The sequence below is a fragment of the Canis lupus genome, chromosome 13 (assembly GCF_048164855.1).
Source record: "Canis lupus baileyi chromosome 13, mCanLup2.hap1, whole genome shotgun sequence".
Classification (NCBI taxonomy): Eukaryota; Metazoa; Chordata; class Mammalia; order Carnivora; family Canidae; genus Canis; species Canis lupus.
In genome coordinates, this window is record NC_132850.1 from 15293765 (window position 1) to 15312114 (window position 18350).

Here is an 18350-nt window from a genome sequence, read left to right on the forward strand (position 1 = left end):
TTTTTCAGAAAAAAAAATTTTTTAATTAAAAAAAGCAGTATTTTGCAAGTGACCACGAGCAATTTTTAATATCCCTGCCATTAAGGGATTACCTTTTTATGTTCAAGTTACAAAAACAACATAATGAGCACACAGTCAGCAATGATATAATATTGCCCCAAACTTCACATCCTCTGGAAGGTGAGCCCTTGTGATACTGGGGAATAGCTCTCAGGGATTTGGTCGTGGGCCAAACAACTGGAGCTCAGCCACAGATCAGGAACAAGAAAAACAAAGCAAAAAAAGCATAACATAACAGAAAAAGGCATCAGGAGATGCCTAGGTGCTCAGCAAAAGGAGGAGAGCTGCCATAAAGACAGATGAGTCTCATCTCCCAGCTGCTACTACACCTCCAACAGCTCCCTGGCTACCTGTCCTACAGGAGCTCAAGGAATACTTGCTAGATGAATGAAGAATGACAGAAACACACAGAAGAGGATCATAGCCCTGTGGTGGCAGCAGCTTTCTCAGCCACACGGGGCAGCAGTGCTGTGGACAGCAGGAGGTGGCTGCAATGATGCAGCTCGGGAGAGCTTTCTCCATGCAAGTAAGCAGATTATCATGATTGGCTTAACATTTTTAGTTGCTTGTTCCTTAAATTAGATCATGGGCCACCTGAAGAAACTACGGAGGCTCGCTTGGGCGTGTTGGTTGCTGAGGACTGATCACACAGAACTCCAAGTGTGAGAGGTGCTCTGTAACCAGAGGTCTGTAACCAGGCCGAGTTCCTGGGCTTCGGGGCCCTAGGAGCTAGAGCACAGTAACAGCAGCTGGTACAAATGGAACTAACAGTACTTGGACCAACGTGAGGCCCCAACTACAGCCCCATTGTGTGGAGCTTCAACAGTTTTATTGGCTAAATGCTTCTTCCCAAGTTTACAGCTTAAAGCATGGGCCTCGTCACTGGCTCCTCCTCCTAAGCCCCTAATGGGGCAGGAACCTTTAGCACAGGCCTAGAAATGGGAGGAGAGGGTATAATAAGTGAGTTAGAAACCTGCTGATGCTCCACAACTGGACAGCAGGATGGAAAAACTCCTATTTTCTAATGATGGAAACTCTCTCTAGAAAGACAAACAGGATGGAGATAGGACCCAGGGTGCAGCTTTGCCACTGGTCTCAGTTTCTGGTGCCGCCATGGGAGTATACCCTTCACCTCCCCACACCAGGACTTCGGGAATAGTGTGATGCTAGGTCAGCCTACACATTTTGCAAAAGTACACGGGCCCAAAATTGGCCAAGAGGTTTGGAATTACCAGCTCCCCAACCTGGCAGGATGGGAAGAAAGAAAATGTGTCCATGAAAAGCTTTCGGAAGTGAGTCAGGTCTTCCACCTGAACCTTGATGCTGTATTGATTGGCCAGGAACTCTATGGTGCCTTGCACCACATACTCGTTCTGTAAGTGTGACAGTGAACAAGTGGAATAGACAATGTGGCCTCCTGGTTTGGTGGCGAGGAGTCCAGCCCTGAAACCAGAAAGAGAAAAACAGGTGACTACTGAGTTCCCAGAAGCAGGAGGACAATGGAAGGAGCTGGAAGCATGGTGAGTGGAGTCTACTATGGGATGGGCAGCTGTGTTAGCCTCTGAAGCCCCTTCCACAAAGATGCCCCTGGAAAGTCATTCTCAAAGCAGGGAACAACCTGGCCCTACTCCACAGGCCCTCCTCCGGAAGCAATCCCCTGAACTCTGACTCTGGTTATGGTCCAAATTCTGACATTAGCTGTGCATCGAGTCTTTACCAGCCCTACAGAGCCTTGACTTCAGTAACTTTTTTCAAGCTCTCAAACTTCTGCTACTCACTGGAACTGGGACGAGCAAGGAGGTAAGGTAATGTAATGAATCTGTGCGGCCCACCGTGCTCTGTGTGTCCTACCACGTAGGGCTTTCACACTCCAGAGGACCCTCCTATCACGTCTGTCTCCTCTAGGTTGTTCCTCAGCCAGAAGACCCTTCCGTGAGTGATGGTTGTGGCAAGAGCTTCCAATCCCCCAGGTGACCGGCCCCCCGGAGCCCTGTGGCACCGGGGCCTGAGTTTTTGTAAATCTGTTACTCACGCGAGCAGCTGCACCTGAAGCATAGGCAACATCTGCCGTTCCTTCTTCCTCGACCGCTGAAAGATGTTGTTCTCCTCCTCACGAAGAGAATGGCGGTCTGTGGTACAGGGCACATCCACCAGCACCTGCCAGAAGTGTTGAAGGGTATACAGTATCAGAGCTCCTTACAGGCTGTCTTCCTTATACCCTTGCCCCGAGAGGTTTCACGCAGTGCTCCCTCTGCCCATCCTTCAGATGCAGAGAACCTAACAAAGCTTCTCATTTTAACCCGGTTATTTCACAGATAACTGTGAAATAATGAGTGGTAACACAGTATATTTAGGTATACTTGTGGCTGGTCAAAAAACCAAAGCCAATGCCCAAATAACTATAATTAAATAACTAATATTGACCTAGAAAGAAGTCTTTTTTTTAAAAGATTTTTATTTTTAAGTAATCACTACACCCAACATGGGGCTCGAACCTATAATGCTGAGATCAAGAGTTGCATGCTCTACCAACTGAGCCAACAAAGTGCTCCTAGAAAAAGTCTTTCATCCTTTAGGGTTCTGTCTTTGGCTCCGTCTTTAGGTACTTGAATGAAACATCCAATTTACAGATGATACAATGCCCAGAAGGTAGCTAATATACTGAATAACAGGATCAGGATTCAAAATTATTTTATGCTGAAACATCATATCCAATATGGAAAAATTTTAAAGTGAGAAATATAAAATCACTCATGCATCTCCACTAAGAGCCTATATATTCTGTGCTAGGCACAAGAAACAAAAACAAAAATTAAAACAACAAAAAAGGGCAGCCCCGGTGGCGCAGCGGTTTAGCACCGCCTTCAGCCCAGGTGCTACCTCTTTCTGTGTCTCTTGTGAATAAATAAAAGCTTTAAAACAACAACAACAAAAGTCCTATATTTATGTTTCTTTTTTTTTTAAGGTTTTATTTATTTATTCATGACAAACAGAGAGAGAGAGAGAGGGAAAGGCAGAGACACAGGTAGAGGGAGAAGCAGGCTCCATGCAGGGAGCCCAACATGGGTCTCAATCCCAGGTCTCCAGGATCACACCCTGGGCCAAAGGTGGCGCTAAACCTCTGAGCCACCAGGGCTGCCCTATATTTATGTTTCAAAAAAAGATCATCTGTGGAAGAGATCTATGAATTTTAGTTAAGCAGAAACTCCAAGTAAATTAATAATGATAATGAAAGCATGCAAGCACAAGTTGAGTAATGATGATGGCTATGTGTCTAATCTTTATGGCCAGGTACATGGCCAGGTACTATCCTATGTGCCTAATCTTCATGGTCAGGTACTACGATGATGGCTATGTGCCTAATCTTCATAGGCCAGGTACTACGATGATGGCTATGTGTCTAATCTTCATGGCCAGGTACCATGATGATGGCTCTGTGCCTTATCTTCACAGGCCAGGTACCATGATGATGGCTATGTGCCTAATATTCATGGCCAGTACTACTATGATGGCTATGTGTCTAATCTTCATAGTCAGGTATTTCCTAAAATACTCTCAAGGAATTGTCTGGATAATCCTATGTAGCAATATTTCCTACTTTACAAATGAAGAAGCTGAAATTTCAGCAAGATGAAGCAACTTGTCAGAAGTCAGTAAGTGGCAACCCTGGGGTACAGAAACAGGTTAGGTGGACAGGAACGGTCATGCTCTATCCACTCTGTTCTGCTGCCTCCATGTCAAAAAAGCTGAATACGGGATCCCTACACAGGCAAAAAGCAGGCCTCTTAAGCCTATCCAAGATTCTATAAGCCTTAGAGTGGTTGAGGCAGAATGGTGAAAACGGAACAGGTCAGATCAACGAGTCAGATGACAAGAGAGACAATAGCTATATATTTTTTATATTTTTAGAAGCATATGTTTTAATAAATACTTTTAGAATATGCCAATTAAAAGAAAATGCAAATAACTTAAAAATAGGAAATGACTTTCAACATCATTCATAATAAGAGAATGTAAATTAGATGCTATCAGTTTGGCAAAACCCAAAAAGTTTAATAATACTAGTGGTGGCAGGATATGAGAACACAGTACTCTTACACATTACCAGTAGAAACAAAACCAATGTAACCCCCCCAGAGAGTGATTTAGTACCCTCTGTCAAAATCTTACATCCATATAAACTGTTATCCAGCAAAGATACTTAAAAAGCATAAAAGTAAAAAGGACTGAACCTCAGGGTATATTATTAAATGAAAAAACTACAAAGTTCAAATAGTGAGAATAATACACCACCATTCCTTTATTCAAAAATACACACACACTGGAACACCTATGTGGGCTCAGTCAGTTGGGCATTGGACTCTTGATTTCAGCTCAGGTCATGATCTCAGGGTCATGAGATTGAGCCCTACATCAAGCTTGTACTGAGTGTGAATCAAGCTTGTACTGAGTGTGGAGCCTGCTTGAGACTCTATCCCTGCCCCATGCTCTGCTCACACACATGCATGTGTGCACACACTTTCTCTAAAACAAACAAAACCCAACAACACACATGCACATTTGTATTTGTATATCCACAAATAATACTTCTTAAAGGATACAGATGAAAACAAGCAATGATCATCTGTGGGGAGAGGAAAGATAGCTGAGAGACAGAAGTAAAAGGGAAGCACCTTCTGAATTTTACACCATGTGCTGTATTAATATTCAAAAATAAATTAGGTTATTCATACTTATTTTAATGAGGGCTTCTCACCAACCAAAGAAGTTGAGAAATAAAATAAGTCTAATAACTCCTTTCCCACTCAGGTTCAAACTCTTTCCTGCTAACTGTCTTTAATGAAGATAACACCAATGATTGTGCAGATGTGCAGACTCTGTTCTCCCAATCACCCACAGAGCATGGGCCAGGTCCAGAAATGACCGTACATCCTCAAACATGGAGGTCTGGATCCCATGAGAATTCTCAGGGCCTGGTGCTGGGATGGGAAGGCCAGATTTGGCTAGCCGGATGTCAGGAATCACTTACCCGGTCATAGGTGTCTCCCTCCAGTTCTCCCCACTTCCTGCCATCCCATGAGGTGACTCGAACCCGATTTCTATCCCTGATATCTTGAGGCACATAGCTGCGAAGGACCCTCTGTAGTCTGCCTGTTCGAGAAGTGGACAGATCATTGGCAGCGAGATTGCCTGTAGGAATAGAAATTTTTTTTTAAAGATTTTATTTATTTATTCATGATAGACATAGAGAGAGAGAGAGGCAGAGACACAGGCAGAGGGAGAAGCAGGCTCCATGCCAGGAGCCTGACGCGGGACTCGATCCTGGTACTCCAGGATCACGCCCTGGGCCAAAGGCAGGTGCCAAACCGCTGAGCCATTCAGGGATCCCCAGGAATAGAAATTTTAACATTGTGAGCAGCCCCGGTGGCTCAGCGGTTTAGCACCACCTTATGTAAGAGAGAAATAAACTTTTTTTTTTAAATATTTTAAATGTTTATTTATTTATGATAGTCACACACAGAGAGAGAGAGAGAGAGAGAGAGAGGCAGAGACACAGGCAGAGGGAGAAGCAGACTCCATGCACCGGGAGCCCGACGTGGGATTCGATCCTGGGTCTCCAGATCGTGCCCTGGGCCAAAGGTAGGCGCCAAACCGCTGCGCCACCCAGGGATCCCTAAAATTTTCTTCTTTAAGCCAGTTCATTGATTTTCTATTGAATATTACCAAACCTAATCCATCTATCTTCTACTTTCCTTTTTGTGACAGACACAAATTCAAGAAATTGGTCACTTTGGGGCGCCTCGATGGCTCAGCTGGTTAAGCATCTACCTTCGACTCAGGTCGAGATCCTAGGGTCCTGGGATTGAGTTCCACGTCAGATTCCCTGCTCAGGAGGGAATCTGCTGTTCTCTCTCCCTCTGTCCTTCTCCCCCGGCTCATGTGCTCATGCTGTCTCTCAAATAAATCAATAAAATCTTTAAAAAAAAAAAAAAAAAGCTTGCTTTGCTCTTGACTCTACCATAAGAAAAACCTTACTGCAAGTTTGATGATAAATGGTGATTGATACCTGGTCTCAGAGTCAAGAAGTGAAAGAGTGAAAGGGAGAGGCAGAACAATGGTGAAGAACTAGAGGGCACACCTTATCCCTTATCCGATGGGAACAATCCACCATGCACCAGTTTAGTGTTTCCACACAGACCTAGAGTCCCAATTTTTGAGGGAACTCAAAGAAGTAAAAATTGGATTCTTTGCTCAGGAGGAATTTGTAAAAGGATGTGAATGGAGAACAGAAAAGCTGGGTTCTGGTTCTGGCTCTATCTCCAACTCAGGTAAAAGTTAAATTCTTAAATCTCTTCAGAGTCAATTTCCCCCTCCATAAAATACGAGGACTCTCTTGGTGAGGAGCTGGCATGGGGGCAAGGTGCTGGTAACTTAATACAACTTACAAGAGCAACTCTCGATTACTTCTCATTGGCCCTTCTTCTGCCTCTTAGAGTCCAGATCCTCCTCTTCTAGGTAACCCTACCTCACTCAACCTCTTTCTGATGGATTCCCATAGCACTGGGTCAGATCAGTCCAGCACAGAAGCTGGGCTCCTACACTGGACTCCTTAAACCATACTAACACTTTTTCTCCTCTGCCTCTGCACTACCAGAAGGGAAGACAAACATGGTACCATGCAATCACCCACAGGGCCTACCGTGAGGCTGGAAGCTAACTCAAACTGTGCAAGTAATTGGCTGATGAGACCTGGAAGACAAGGGGCCCAGCCCATCAAAAAGTCTAAGGCATAAGGCAAGAGAAGCCTGGCTGAGTTCCAAGGTGAGTGGAAAACCCATAGCCCCCCTCTGGATATTTCTCAGGTCCCTGTGGAACGAAAGGTGCCCATTTTAAGGCAGGATGTCAGCAAGTAGATAGCTGAAGTGAACATCATGGCGCACATGGCCCTGGCTGGTGGCTGCACTACTGAGATGAACAAGACTTGTGCCTGTCCCTAAGGAATTCATGCTTAGAGCAGGAGAAGATGCATACACCGTAAAGCTCTGACACAGGCTAATGTGCTAACAGTTGCAAGAGTGACGCCCGCGGCATGGGAGTGTAGGAGACTAAGGCATCACTTTGCAACCGGCTAGCAAAAGTCATAAGGGAAGACTTCCAGGAGGTGGCACCCTTGAGCTGAGGCTTGAAGGCTGAAGGCTTCAGACAGGCCAGCTGGGATAGATAAGGTGGCGGGTATTCTAGAGAGAAAATGGAACATGAGCAAAAAATGGAGGCTTATTCAAACAACAGAGAGTAGCAGAATGTGGCTGAAGCACACAAAGTCTGGGGAAGAATAACAAAGCTTTAAAGGGTGGCTGCAGCCAGATCTTATTGCTTTAGTTGGCAGACTAAGGAAATGAACTTAATCTTAGAGACAAAAGAAAACAGGGGTAGAGGAGTGAAAGTGTCATGTGTAGATTGATCAGGGCCCTGGTTTAATCTGCCTTCAGAGACCTTGCTCTGCTCAGCAATCTTTCTTGGCCAATTGACAGAGGAAGAGAGGAGAAAACTGCAAACAAAAATCCACCACCTTAGCAAGCAGGCACTATACCCCGCCTCTGACCTTAGGACCAGAGAGCCCATCCTACTTGGCAAGTCCCTGACTGGGTGAGGTAGGGGGCCCTCCCTGCCCAAGACACCAACCCTCTGACTTACGGCAACAGCCAGTCTGAAGCAGTGCTAGTGTCTTCCCCCCAGGGGCTGCACATAAGTCAAGCACAGTGTCACCAGGCTGCAGACCAAGGGCTAGGACAGGCAGCAAGGAAGCAGCATCCATCAGGTAGTAGTCCATGACACCCAGGCTGCCAAGCCTAGAAGAGACGAGACCACCTTGAAGTCAAATTCCAAGTCAGGAGACCCACTGGAAGTCAAGGCCACTAAACTCATGCTCTCGGGGACTACTGAGTCTACTCAGCAAAAACTCATTTCTCAGAACCACTCACTCACTCATACAGCAGCCAGAGTAACCCATTTAAAACACAGATCGAGGGGTGCCTGGCTGGCTTAGTCAGTGGAGCATACAACTCTTGATATCAGGGTTGTGTGTGTGTGTGGGGGGGGGGTGTTGCTGTTTTGTTTTGTTAAGGATTTTATATATTTATTAGAAAGAGAGAGACAAAAAAAAAAAAAAAAGAAAAAGAAAGAAAGGGAGAGACAGTGCAGGCATTAGGAAAGAGAGGGAGGGGCAGCCCGGGTGGCTCAGCAGTTTAGCTCTGCCTTCAGCCCAGGGCGTGATCCTGGAGACCCAGGATGGAGTCCCACGTCGGGCTCCCTGCATGGAGCCTGCTTCTCCCTCTGCCTGTGTCTCTGTCTCTCTCTCTCTGTGTCTCTCATGAATAAATAAAATCTTAAAAAAAAAAAAAAAAAAAAGGAAAGAAAGGGAGCAGCAGAGGGGGATGGAAAGGGACAAGCAGACTCTGCACTGAGTGCAGGGCCAGATGTGGCATGCAGTCCCAGGACCCCGAGATCATGATCCAAGCCAAAACCAAGAGCCAGAGGCCCAACTGACTGAGCCACCCAGGTGCCCTGAGATTGTGACTTTGAGCCCCATGTTGGGTGCACAGATCACTTAAAATCTTTAAGGAAAACAAAACAGCTCACAGATTAATTCACTCTTATTCAGCCAAGCAATCCATTTCTTAATTGCCCTTCCTTAATTAAGCCAGGCACGTTCCAGTCTGAGGCTTTTGTAGCTGCTCTACTTTCTAGCTATAAAACTCCTTCCCTGGGACGCCTGGGTGGCTTAGTGGTACAGCGTCTGCCTTTGCCCCAGGGCATGATCCTGGAGTCCTGGGCTGGAGTCCCACATCGGGCTCCCTTTATGGAGCCTGCTTCTCCCTCTGCCTATGTCTCTGACTCTTTGTGTCTCTCATGAATAAATAAAATCTTTTAAAAAATAAAAATTAAAAAAATAAAACTCCTCCTCCAAATAGTCCTGACTTGATTCCTCACTTCTTTCAGTCTCTCCTCAAAGTTCTCTCCATAAAAGTTATCTCACCAGAGAGATACTGGCATTCCCTGACTACTTTATCTGAAAATTAGCACCCCTTACTCCCATCACCTCCTAGCTCTCTATGTTACATTATTTTTCTTTAAAGCACTTATTGTTCAAAAAATTAATTACTTAATTAAAAAATTACAAAAGCACTTATTATTCACTTTATATGTACAGGGGTGTGTGTGTGTGTGTGTGTGTGTGTGTATACTTTCCTTCTCCTCCTCTCCCTTTAGAATGAAGGCAGAGACTTTGTTCATTCACTGTAATAACCCCAGCACCCGAAACACCACCTGGCATACTGGAGGAACTTGGTCTTACTGGAGTACGTATTAAGATACAAAATGCTTTGTTGCCTTAGAGAAGAATGCCATCTGTTGTGCCTCTCACAGTTACCTGAGTCAGCCTGCTGAAGAAATAGGCCCTCATTAGGTAAAGGAAGGGAAGGAAGGGAAGAAGGGAGGAGGGGAGAAAGAAACGGGAGCACCCCAAGAGAAGAAAAAAGAACAAAGCAAAAGCATGGAAGCAGGCAAACTCATAGCTCCTTTCAGAAACAATGAGAAATCTTGTGTCATAGAAATACAAAGTGGATGAGACTGAGGTTGAAAAGCACATAGAGGCTGGATTCTAAAAAGTCTTAAACCCTATGCTAGGGAGTTTGGACTGTAACCTGCAGGCAGCTACCCAAGTTTGTGAAGAAAGTAACATGATCACCTAAATAGAATTTTAGAAAGCTAGGTGGGCCAGAAAGAACAAATTAGAAATCAACACCAGTGAGAAGGCTGTGATGAGTCCAAGGCAGGAAGACAGGAGCCATGTGAATAGAGAGAGAGGGATGATGGACAACAACCTAATGGGCACAGAAGGACTCTTCACTCCCAGGCCAGTTGTCATAAGCCATTTCCTGCCCCCGAGACACAGCTCAGCCACTGTGGACAGACTCAAGGAGACAGAAGCCTGATCCTTGCTGCTCTGATGGGAAGGCTCTAGGAGAAAAATGTGACAAGACAGGAGACATAGTACCCTGGAGGGTCTGCTACAAGAGCTACAGTCCCCAGGCTTGAGGTGGTGACACCTTCACAAATAGGCTCAGACTATGGTGGGATATTTTCAAAGTCGAATCACACTAGGATTATCCCTGAAACTGTGTGCCTCATGCCTCACAGAGGAGAATGACAAGAAGTCTGAGAAAAGCACAGAATTCCTATCACACCAGCACGGGTCTAGAAAACCCATTCTCATCAGTTCCTTCCTTTTGGAAGCATCGTTCAACCTTTTTTTGGGTCACAGACAGAATCTGCTAAAAGCTATAGTCCTTCTTTCAAAAAAAAAGGGGGGGGGAATCCCTGGGTGGCTCAGCGGTTTAGCGCCTGCCTTCGGCCCAGGACGTGATTCTGGAGTCCCGGGATCGAGTCCCACGTCAGACTCCCTGCATGGAGCCTGCTTCTCCCTCTGCCTGTGTGTGTCTCTGCCTCTCTCTGTGTCTCTCGTGAATAAATTAAAAAAAAAATTTTTTTTTAAAAAGGGACAATTTTTCAGACAATTTCAGGAGATTCCTGGACTCCCTAAATATATCCTTGACCTCCTGAGAGATTAGGATTCCCGATTTATAGGGAACCTATCAAGACAAGAAGGAAACTCAAACCTCTCTGCGTAGAAGCCAAGCACCTCAGGCAACTTAGGAAACCACATGGTGCTGTGTCCACTGTTCTGCCTAAAATCAGTGCCTCCAAACTGGTCTCCAGCCCTGCCCCAATCTATCTCCCTCTCACCCGCATTTACTAACATGATCTTCCTGAAGCATAACTTTGATGAGTAGAACACCGCCAGTAAGGGAGACTGTGAGCCCTATATTGGAGGTGTTGTACTAGTGTCTCAGATACATCACTTCATTTATTTATTTATTTTTTAAGATTTTATTTATTTATTCATGAAAGACACACAGAGAGAGAGAGAGAGGTAGAGACACAGGCAGAGGGAGGAGCAGGCTCCCTGCAGGGAGCCTGATGTGGGACTCGATCCGGGGTCTCCAGGATCACGCTCTGGACCAAAGGCAGTGCTAAGCTGCTGGGCCACCAGGGCTACCCCATCACTTCATTTAGACCTCACCATAACCCTGTGAGGCAGGAGAACCCAGATTCCAGAGAGAAACTGTCCGGATCTCAAATCCAGCCAAACTGCTAAACAGTTGTGTGCCTTCGGCAAATTACTTGACTTCTCTGTGCATCAGCATCCTCATCTGTAATAAGGGTGGCTACCAGACAGGATTATTTTGAAGATTAAAGAAATTAATATTAAAAAAATAAATTAATAGAAGCCAAGCACTTGTACAGTAGTTGGCACACAAGCTATAGTATCAGTGCCATTATGTTCCAGATGAGTTTCCAGATAAGGAAACCAAGAGTCAGTTATCCAAAGCTATGTGTCCAATAAGTCATGAAGGCAAAATCCAAATCTAGGTTTTCTTGACTCCGAAGGCGGTGCTTATAACCACTGTGTGTTATTGCCTTTCCCCTACTCCGTAACCCTTCCCAGTAGTTCTCTAGAACACATCTTAGCAGTTTACAACAATATGGCTAAAGGGTGCATGGTCTGAAGCCATCCAACCCTGGCAAGTACAGCCATTTATAAGCAACCCTGGGCCATCAGGAAAAACCTTCTCCCAAAGCTGTAAGTTCCTGGCATTCAAGATTCCCAAATGTGGCCCCTCCACATACTCTCCAGCTTTGCCTCCTAGTTTTCCTAAGCATGCAGCCTTCCTTCAAACCAGTAGCTAGAACTATATATAGTCTTGTCTCTCTCCAATCTGCTTTCCACACAGCAGCCTGAATTTTGAAAATTCAAAACTGGTCATGTCACTCCCTTCCTTAAAACTTTTCATGGCTCCCTCTTCCTTTTAGAGAAAAAGTCTAAAATCCCATATGTCCTAGAAGACCTTCAAAATCTGGCTCTGCCACCTTCTATAGCCTCTCACCCCCATCCCCATCCCCATTTAATTCCTATTCATTTTCCAAGCTTTAATTCTTATTCATTTTCAGGTCTTCACTTAAACTTCATTTCCTCAGAAAAGACTGGGTTAGATCTCCTAATTATAAAACTTCATAGTATCTTGTACTTTTCCTTTGTAGCACTTATCACAATTATAGTTTCTTTTTTTTTTATTTTTATTTATTTATGATAGTCACAGAGAGAGAGAGAGAGAGAGAGAGAGAGAGGCAGAGACATAGGCAGAGGGAGAAGCAGGCTCCATGCACCGGGAGCCCGATGTGGAATTCGATCCTGGGTCTCCAGGATCGCGCCCTGGGCCAAAGGCAGGCGCTAAACCGCTGCGCCACCCAGGGATCCCACAATTATAGTTTCTTAATAGAATAGTTTCTCACTATATATAAATAGTTTCTCACTAGACTGTAAGTTCCATGAGGGCTTCAACTTCATATACACCTGAGCACTGGCTGAGAAGACCAGAAGTCCCCTCACCAACAACCCCTCTGGTACTATGTGTCCCAGGTAAGTCTCACTCATTCTTTGCTACTGTAAGTTTATTTGTCCTACTCATCTGGATGGGTGGCTATGAGGGCAAAATGAGAAAGCAGTTGTAAATAATACACATTTTAACTGTAGAGGGTATAATAAGTGCTCAAGTCAGAGACGCTGTCTTCCATAGGGGGCATCAGAGCAGAACAGGTTCAAAGCGCAGGTTCTGGAGTCAAAATGCTGCAGGTCTAAACACTAGCTGTACCACTTGGTATCTCAGGGACCTAAAGCAAGAACGTACCTTAACTTCTCTGCACCTGTCTCCTCAAATGTAAAAGAGGAACAATAATATTACCTACCTCAGAAGGCTGTTGACAGAACAAAGGAGATAATGCACACACAACACTCAGAAAAACACCTAGCATATATAAGCACTCGATAAATATTTTTTCCGTCTACTTCCAGAAGACACCCAGGACAACCCCAGCCATGGCTCCAGATCCTACCTGGCAGGAGGGAACCGACTGACATCCCCTCTGGCAAAAGTGAAGCATCGAAGGTTCGGGCTGTAGGCCCCAGAAGCTTGAGGTGGAGTTGTAGTTTGGCCACTCTCTGGCTCTGGTTCCCCGTGGGAGATGGCTTCACTCACAAAGTCCCTGGCATTCAGCTGCTCCAGCTCCCCACTCACATGATCCCAGGCAGCAAAGTTATTAACCAGCGCACCATACTTCTGCTCTGAAAGGAGACTGACCCGGATGGATGGCCAAAGATCACCAAATTGCACACTGTAGGTCATGTCAAAATTCTGCAGAGCCAGTTGGGTGGCAGGAAATTTGGGCTCTGTGGCAGCCTGAAAGGAAAAGAATGGGTTTAATGATCTTCCAAGTCTTTTTTTTTTTTTTTTTCAAGATTTTATTTATTTATTCATGAGAGACAGAGAGAGAGAGAGGCAGAGACACAGGCAGAGACACAGGCAGAGGGAGAAGCAGGCTCCATGCAGGGAGCCTGATGTGGGACTCGATCCCAAGACTCCAGGATTATGCCCCAGGCCAAAGGCAGGTGCTAAACCATTGAGCCACCCAGAGATCCCCCCAAGTCTTACCTCTCCCCTACCACCTGACCTCACCAATACCTCAGAGCCCTGCAGTAAACACAGAACCAGCTAGTGCCCACTCCTGCCTTTGCATCCTGCCTCTGCCAGCCAGAATAGAAGTATGAAAGAGAAAAGTACTGGGTGCCTGCCTTTCTAAATCAGTTCAATGAGGGCTCCGAGTTGTGAGGAAAAAAGCTGTAGTTCTCACAACACCATGTGTGGGTCACCCAGAAAGGGGGTGATCCTTGAGGCCCGGGAGGAAGAAGAACTTAAGAGAACTGGGAGCTCAGGATAGGACTCTGAGGAAAGTCTACAGAAGGTTGGAAGAAACTACGAAGGCCCTGGGGGAAGCTTCAGCCTGAAAAACAAAAGACGCTTTCTTTCTCAACAGTCCTTTCATCTTCTAAAGCATTTTCTTGTCTCCTAGCTTCTGTGGGCACCAGAACAGCTCAGTGAGATACAAAAGATACCCACCTTCCACATTTGGTGGAGAGATACAGTAACTTACCTAAGGTCATGCGATGACGGACACCATAATGCTTAGAATCACAGGGCTGAGGGTCATTTGGGGAGAGTTCCTAGACCCCAGGAAGGTGGGATAAGGAGAATTCACAGAAACCTCGTGGTGTAAACAAAAAATGGGGACTTCTGTGGGGGTAGCAGAGCAGGACTGGAATCAGGCTTGCAGAGCAGAAACACAGATTAAAAGGAAAATGAAGATGTTGGCTGTGGGGTCCCTAGGTCGGGCCAGGTTGCCACAGCTGGGACACTCGCTCGGGCTAGCAGTCCTAATAATATTAATTTTGCTCCAGCCTGCACTTTGGGTTTGGTCCTCTGGCCCTCATTTCTTGTTATGGCGGGGACTCTTGCTCCGACCATGACTTCTGCTGTGACGACCATGACTTCTGCTGTGACAGGGACTCTGGCTCTGGCCTTGACCTTTGCCAGGGCGGGGACTCTTGCTCTGGCTCCTGCTGTGGTGGGGACTCTTGCTCTTGCCCCGCCGTCTGCCATGGCGAGGACTCTTACTTTGGCTCTGATTTTTGCTACACTGTGAACTCTCACTCTGGCCCTGATTTCCGCTACCCTGAAGATTCTCACTCTTATCCTGATTCACGCTTTGGTGGGGACTATTGCTCTGGCTCCTACTTCTCTTTCGACCAGGACTCCTGTTCTGGCTCTGAGTTCTTTGAGGATGGAAACTCTTGCTTTGACTTCGACTTCTTCTGGGGTGGTGGGTATTCTCATTCTTGCTGTGGCTGTCACTACTCTGGCATTCACTAATAATAACAGTTGAACTACGGCTGAGATTAGAGCTACAGCTAGAAGTCTTGGATGAAGACAAAGGACAGCTATAGGGGACCTGAGGGCACTCTTTGCGGGGGCCTCGAGGGGCCACAGAGTAGACATGGAAGCCACAGGGCATAGTATCAGGGTGGCATCGGGGTTGGGGGGCAATGGGTAAACACTGAGGATCAAAGGGTGTCCGCAAAGGGATAAAAGAATAGATGTGGGTGGAACAGGGAGGTGGCACAGGCAGGCGACGAGGTTGGGGTGGGCACTTGGGAGTGCTATAAATGCCACAGGGGGACACTATGGGCAGCTTATGACACTGAGGGGGGCCAAGGAGTGGGCAGGGATCAGAAGTTGAGGGAACCACAGAATATACATGGGTATTGCATGGGGGTCCTATGGGGAGCCCACAGGGGCTGCTCTGAACATAAGTATTGGGTGGGACAGAACAAAAAGGAAGGCGAAGGGGAAGACAAGTGGGGATAACAGGTTTGAGGGTCCTAGGGATCACAGTAGGTAAGGCAGTTCTTTGGGGAAGTTCTTTGGGGCAGGAATTTGAGCAAGTGGTAATGGATGTCACCATACAAGAAGGACCAGAAGGGTGGGAGGGAGGTGGAGGAGAGGCACAGGCCTTAGGAGGCCTGGGCTGTTCAAGAGGACTGTGCTGGAGAGGAATGATCAGGGAGCGACATCTGTGGGGAGGACACGGTGGTTTTAACTCTGGGCATTTGGGGGACTTCACTTGTGGGCAAGCTGGGGTAGGGAGAGGTGGTTCATTATAGCTTCTGTGGGGGGGTGACTGGGGTGGAGATATGAACTGGTTGCCGAGGGGGGAAGGGAAGGAGAAGACAGGATAGGGACAGTGAGAGGACAGGGGAAGAGGCAGTTCCGGGGGACAGGGGGAACAAGAGAGTGTGGTGCCTGGCTCCACAAAGAGGCAAGAGCTCCCACCAGTCTCCCAGGTGAAGACGGACTCACAGCAAGGCTTCACAGGAGCCTGGGATGGGGGTGAGCAAGGAGAGCCAGTAGTCCTAACAGGCAGGCGGATGGCACAGCAAGGGCCAGCAGGCGCAGGGGTGTGGGCCTCTTGAGAAAAATGGGAATGGTGAAAGGAGCCCTCCTGAGACGAGCTGGGAGGGCAGGATGTGCCTGCCTGAGAAGAAAGTGGGGGGCCACAGCAATTTTTCCCAAGGGGCAAGTCAAGCTGTGGTTTAGGTTCACAAGAGTCTGGAGGCTTAAGGCAACCTTGGCAAAAGCTGCCAGAGGGTGGGGAACATGCTGGGGAGAGAGGAGGGTCATTATAACTTTTGCCTGAGGACCAGGTGCAGAGCACAGGTGAGAAGATGGGCCCAGTTTCCAAAACCCTGTGAGAAAGGGGTGGAGAAACCACAGATCTGATCTCCATGGGCCGGTGAGCAAGAGGAGGTGAAATAACCAGGCCAGTTGCCAGGGGCCTATGAGCAACAGTAGGTGAAACAATGGGGCAAGTCCCCTGGGGCCCAGAGGTGACAGAAGGTGAAATCATGGGGCCGGTTTCCAAAGGCACATGAGGGAGGACCGGGGAAGTCACCGGGCTGGTTCCCAAGGGCCGATGAGGAAGAGGAGGGGAAGTCACCGGGCTGGTTACCAGGGCCGAAGGGTACCCACCACAGTAACAGAGGTAACTCGGCTGGTCAACGCAAGGGCCTCGGGGGCAGGGACGCGGTGTTCTCGGGGGACTGATCCAGCTGCAGTAAGGCCTCCGCGGACGAACAGGGGGGGACCCCAGAAGGCCGAACCGGTCAAAACAAGGGCTCGAAGGAGGCGAACGCAAGAGGATGGGCTCGCGGCAGCAAGGCCTGGCAAGGACTGGAGAACAGGGTTCTAAAGAACATCTCACGGGGCGCAGCGCGGGCTGGGGCGGCGGGGACGGGGGCGGCGGCGGGGAGCGAAGCCGTCTGGGTCGCGAGGAGGGCGAGGCGGTCAGCGGGGAAAGGCCGGGCCCACAGGGGAGGCCGCAGAAAGGGTCCCCGGAGAAGTGGGGGGAGTCGAGCGGGTGGGAGGAGTCGCTGCACGCTTCGCCTGGGTTCGGGGAGAGGCCGGGAGGGTGCGCAGGGTGATCGCTGTAACCCTTCCTGGGCGCCAGAGGCACCCCGAGGGTAAGGATGGGGTTGAATCCTTTCCCGGGGGGCGGCGGAGACCCAGGGAGGAAGGGGTTGTCGCTAAAACATTTTTCGAGGGGGGAGGTCGGCCGGGCTGAAAGTTCTAGGAGGAAAGGCGGAGGAGAGGTCATGGGGGGGGGGGGGGGACGGGGTAGGAAAGGAAGGGAGGGAGGGATAGTGGGGGCCAAGGGGAAGGTCGCCCGGAGGCGGGGAGCAAGGGGCGGTGACATAACTGAAAGAATGAGGGCGGGCGATGACGTAACTTAGAGGGGCGGAGTCGGGAGGGCGCTGACGTAACCGCGGCGACAGCCCCAGCCTTGTGACGAAATAAAGGGGCGGACGGAGGCGAAGACGTAACAGACAGGAAAGGGGGGGGCCTCGTGACGCCCCTGCGGGCGGGGGAGGGCGGGGGAGGGCGGGGGCGTCCCGGGGGCTGGGCCGTGGAGGCGCCGGGGCAGCTTTGCGGGGGGCGGCGGCCCGACGTTACCCATTTCTTCTTGTGCCGGTGTCTCCGCGGGACGGTCGCGAAGGGCGCGCGCTTCAGCACGTCCCGAGCTCGCCTCCCGACCAGCGCGGCCATCGCCCGCGTGCAGCGCCGAGGAATTCCGGCCGGAACCGCGACGGCGTACGCGCGGGTTCCGGAGACGCGGCGGCGCCGCTCAGGCGCAGAGAGGCGGGGAGTCGGGCGGCCCCTGGAGCCCCGGGGCCCGGCCCACCCTGCCAGCAGGTGCCAGCCCGCCCGCCAGGGGTCTTCCGTGGGTGCTCGGAATGGGGCCCCTGCCGGGAGGTCTGGGCTTTGGGAGAGACTCGGTTAAAGCCCCAGCCCACCGGTTGGGGGAGGAGCGAGGCCTGGGACCGGCGGGTGAGCCTGAAGCAGCGGGGCGGGGGCCGGGGGGCCTCCAGGCAGAGAAGGCGAGGCCAGACTTGTGGGCAGAGGCGGCTTTAGAGTGAAGCCCACGAAGCTTGAGGTTTGAGAACCTGTCACTTGCGGCGCTCCTTTGGCCCTGGGCTTAATGATTGTTTTAAAGAAGGCCCTCGAATTGTGTAAGCGGTAGTCGCCACAAAACTTGACTCCACCGTACGGGGCCAGTAGAAAGGATATGATCAGGTCGGGACTTTTAAAAATGGGGATCCCTGGGTGGCTCAGCGGTTTAGCGCCTGCCTTCGGCCCAGGGTGTGACCCCGGGGTCCCGGGATCGAGTCCCGCGTCGGGCTCCTGCATGTGTCTCTGCCCCTCTCTCTGTCTCTAATGAAT

At 48.8% G+C, this 18350-nt stretch overlaps 1 protein-coding gene and 2 long non-coding RNA genes across 5 annotated transcripts in view; 2 read left to right on the plus strand and 1 right to left on the minus strand.

The window, feature by feature from the left end:
• NSUN4 (NOP2/Sun RNA methyltransferase 4) lies at window positions 1-17747 on the minus strand. Of its 3 annotated transcripts, none has more exons than XM_072772315.1 (6): window positions 17583-17747; window positions 13075-13418; window positions 7756-7910; window positions 5090-5250; window positions 2093-2217; window positions 1-1503 (listed from the first exon to the last, which is right to left on the minus strand). In XM_072772315.1, exons 1-6 carry the CDS (start codon window positions 17673-17675, stop codon window positions 1227-1229), a joined length of 1155 nt encoding a protein of 384 aa, XP_072628416.1. In that variant the 5' UTR covers window positions 17676-17747; the 3' UTR covers window positions 1-1226. The 3 variants fall into 3 exon arrangements, with proteins under 3 accessions (XP_072628416.1, XP_072628419.1, XP_072628418.1); XM_072772318.1 differs by lacking the exon at window positions 17583-17747 and adding an exon at window positions 16602-16757; XM_072772317.1 differs by lacking the exon at window positions 17583-17747 and adding an exon at window positions 14170-16507.
• LOC140602607 (uncharacterized) lies at window positions 6382-15666 on the plus strand. Its single transcript, XR_012005527.1, has 3 exons — window positions 6382-6882; window positions 12488-12601; window positions 13034-15666. It is a non-coding gene; the product is annotated as an uncharacterized lncRNA (long non-coding RNA).
• LOC140602605 (uncharacterized) overlaps window positions 17516-18350 on the plus strand; it is an 11021-nt gene continuing 10186 nt past the window's right edge. Inside the window, exon 1 of the long non-coding RNA XR_012005524.1 lies at window positions 17516-17822. This is a non-coding gene — a long non-coding RNA (uncharacterized lncRNA). The remainder of the gene's footprint in view (window positions 17823-18350) is intronic.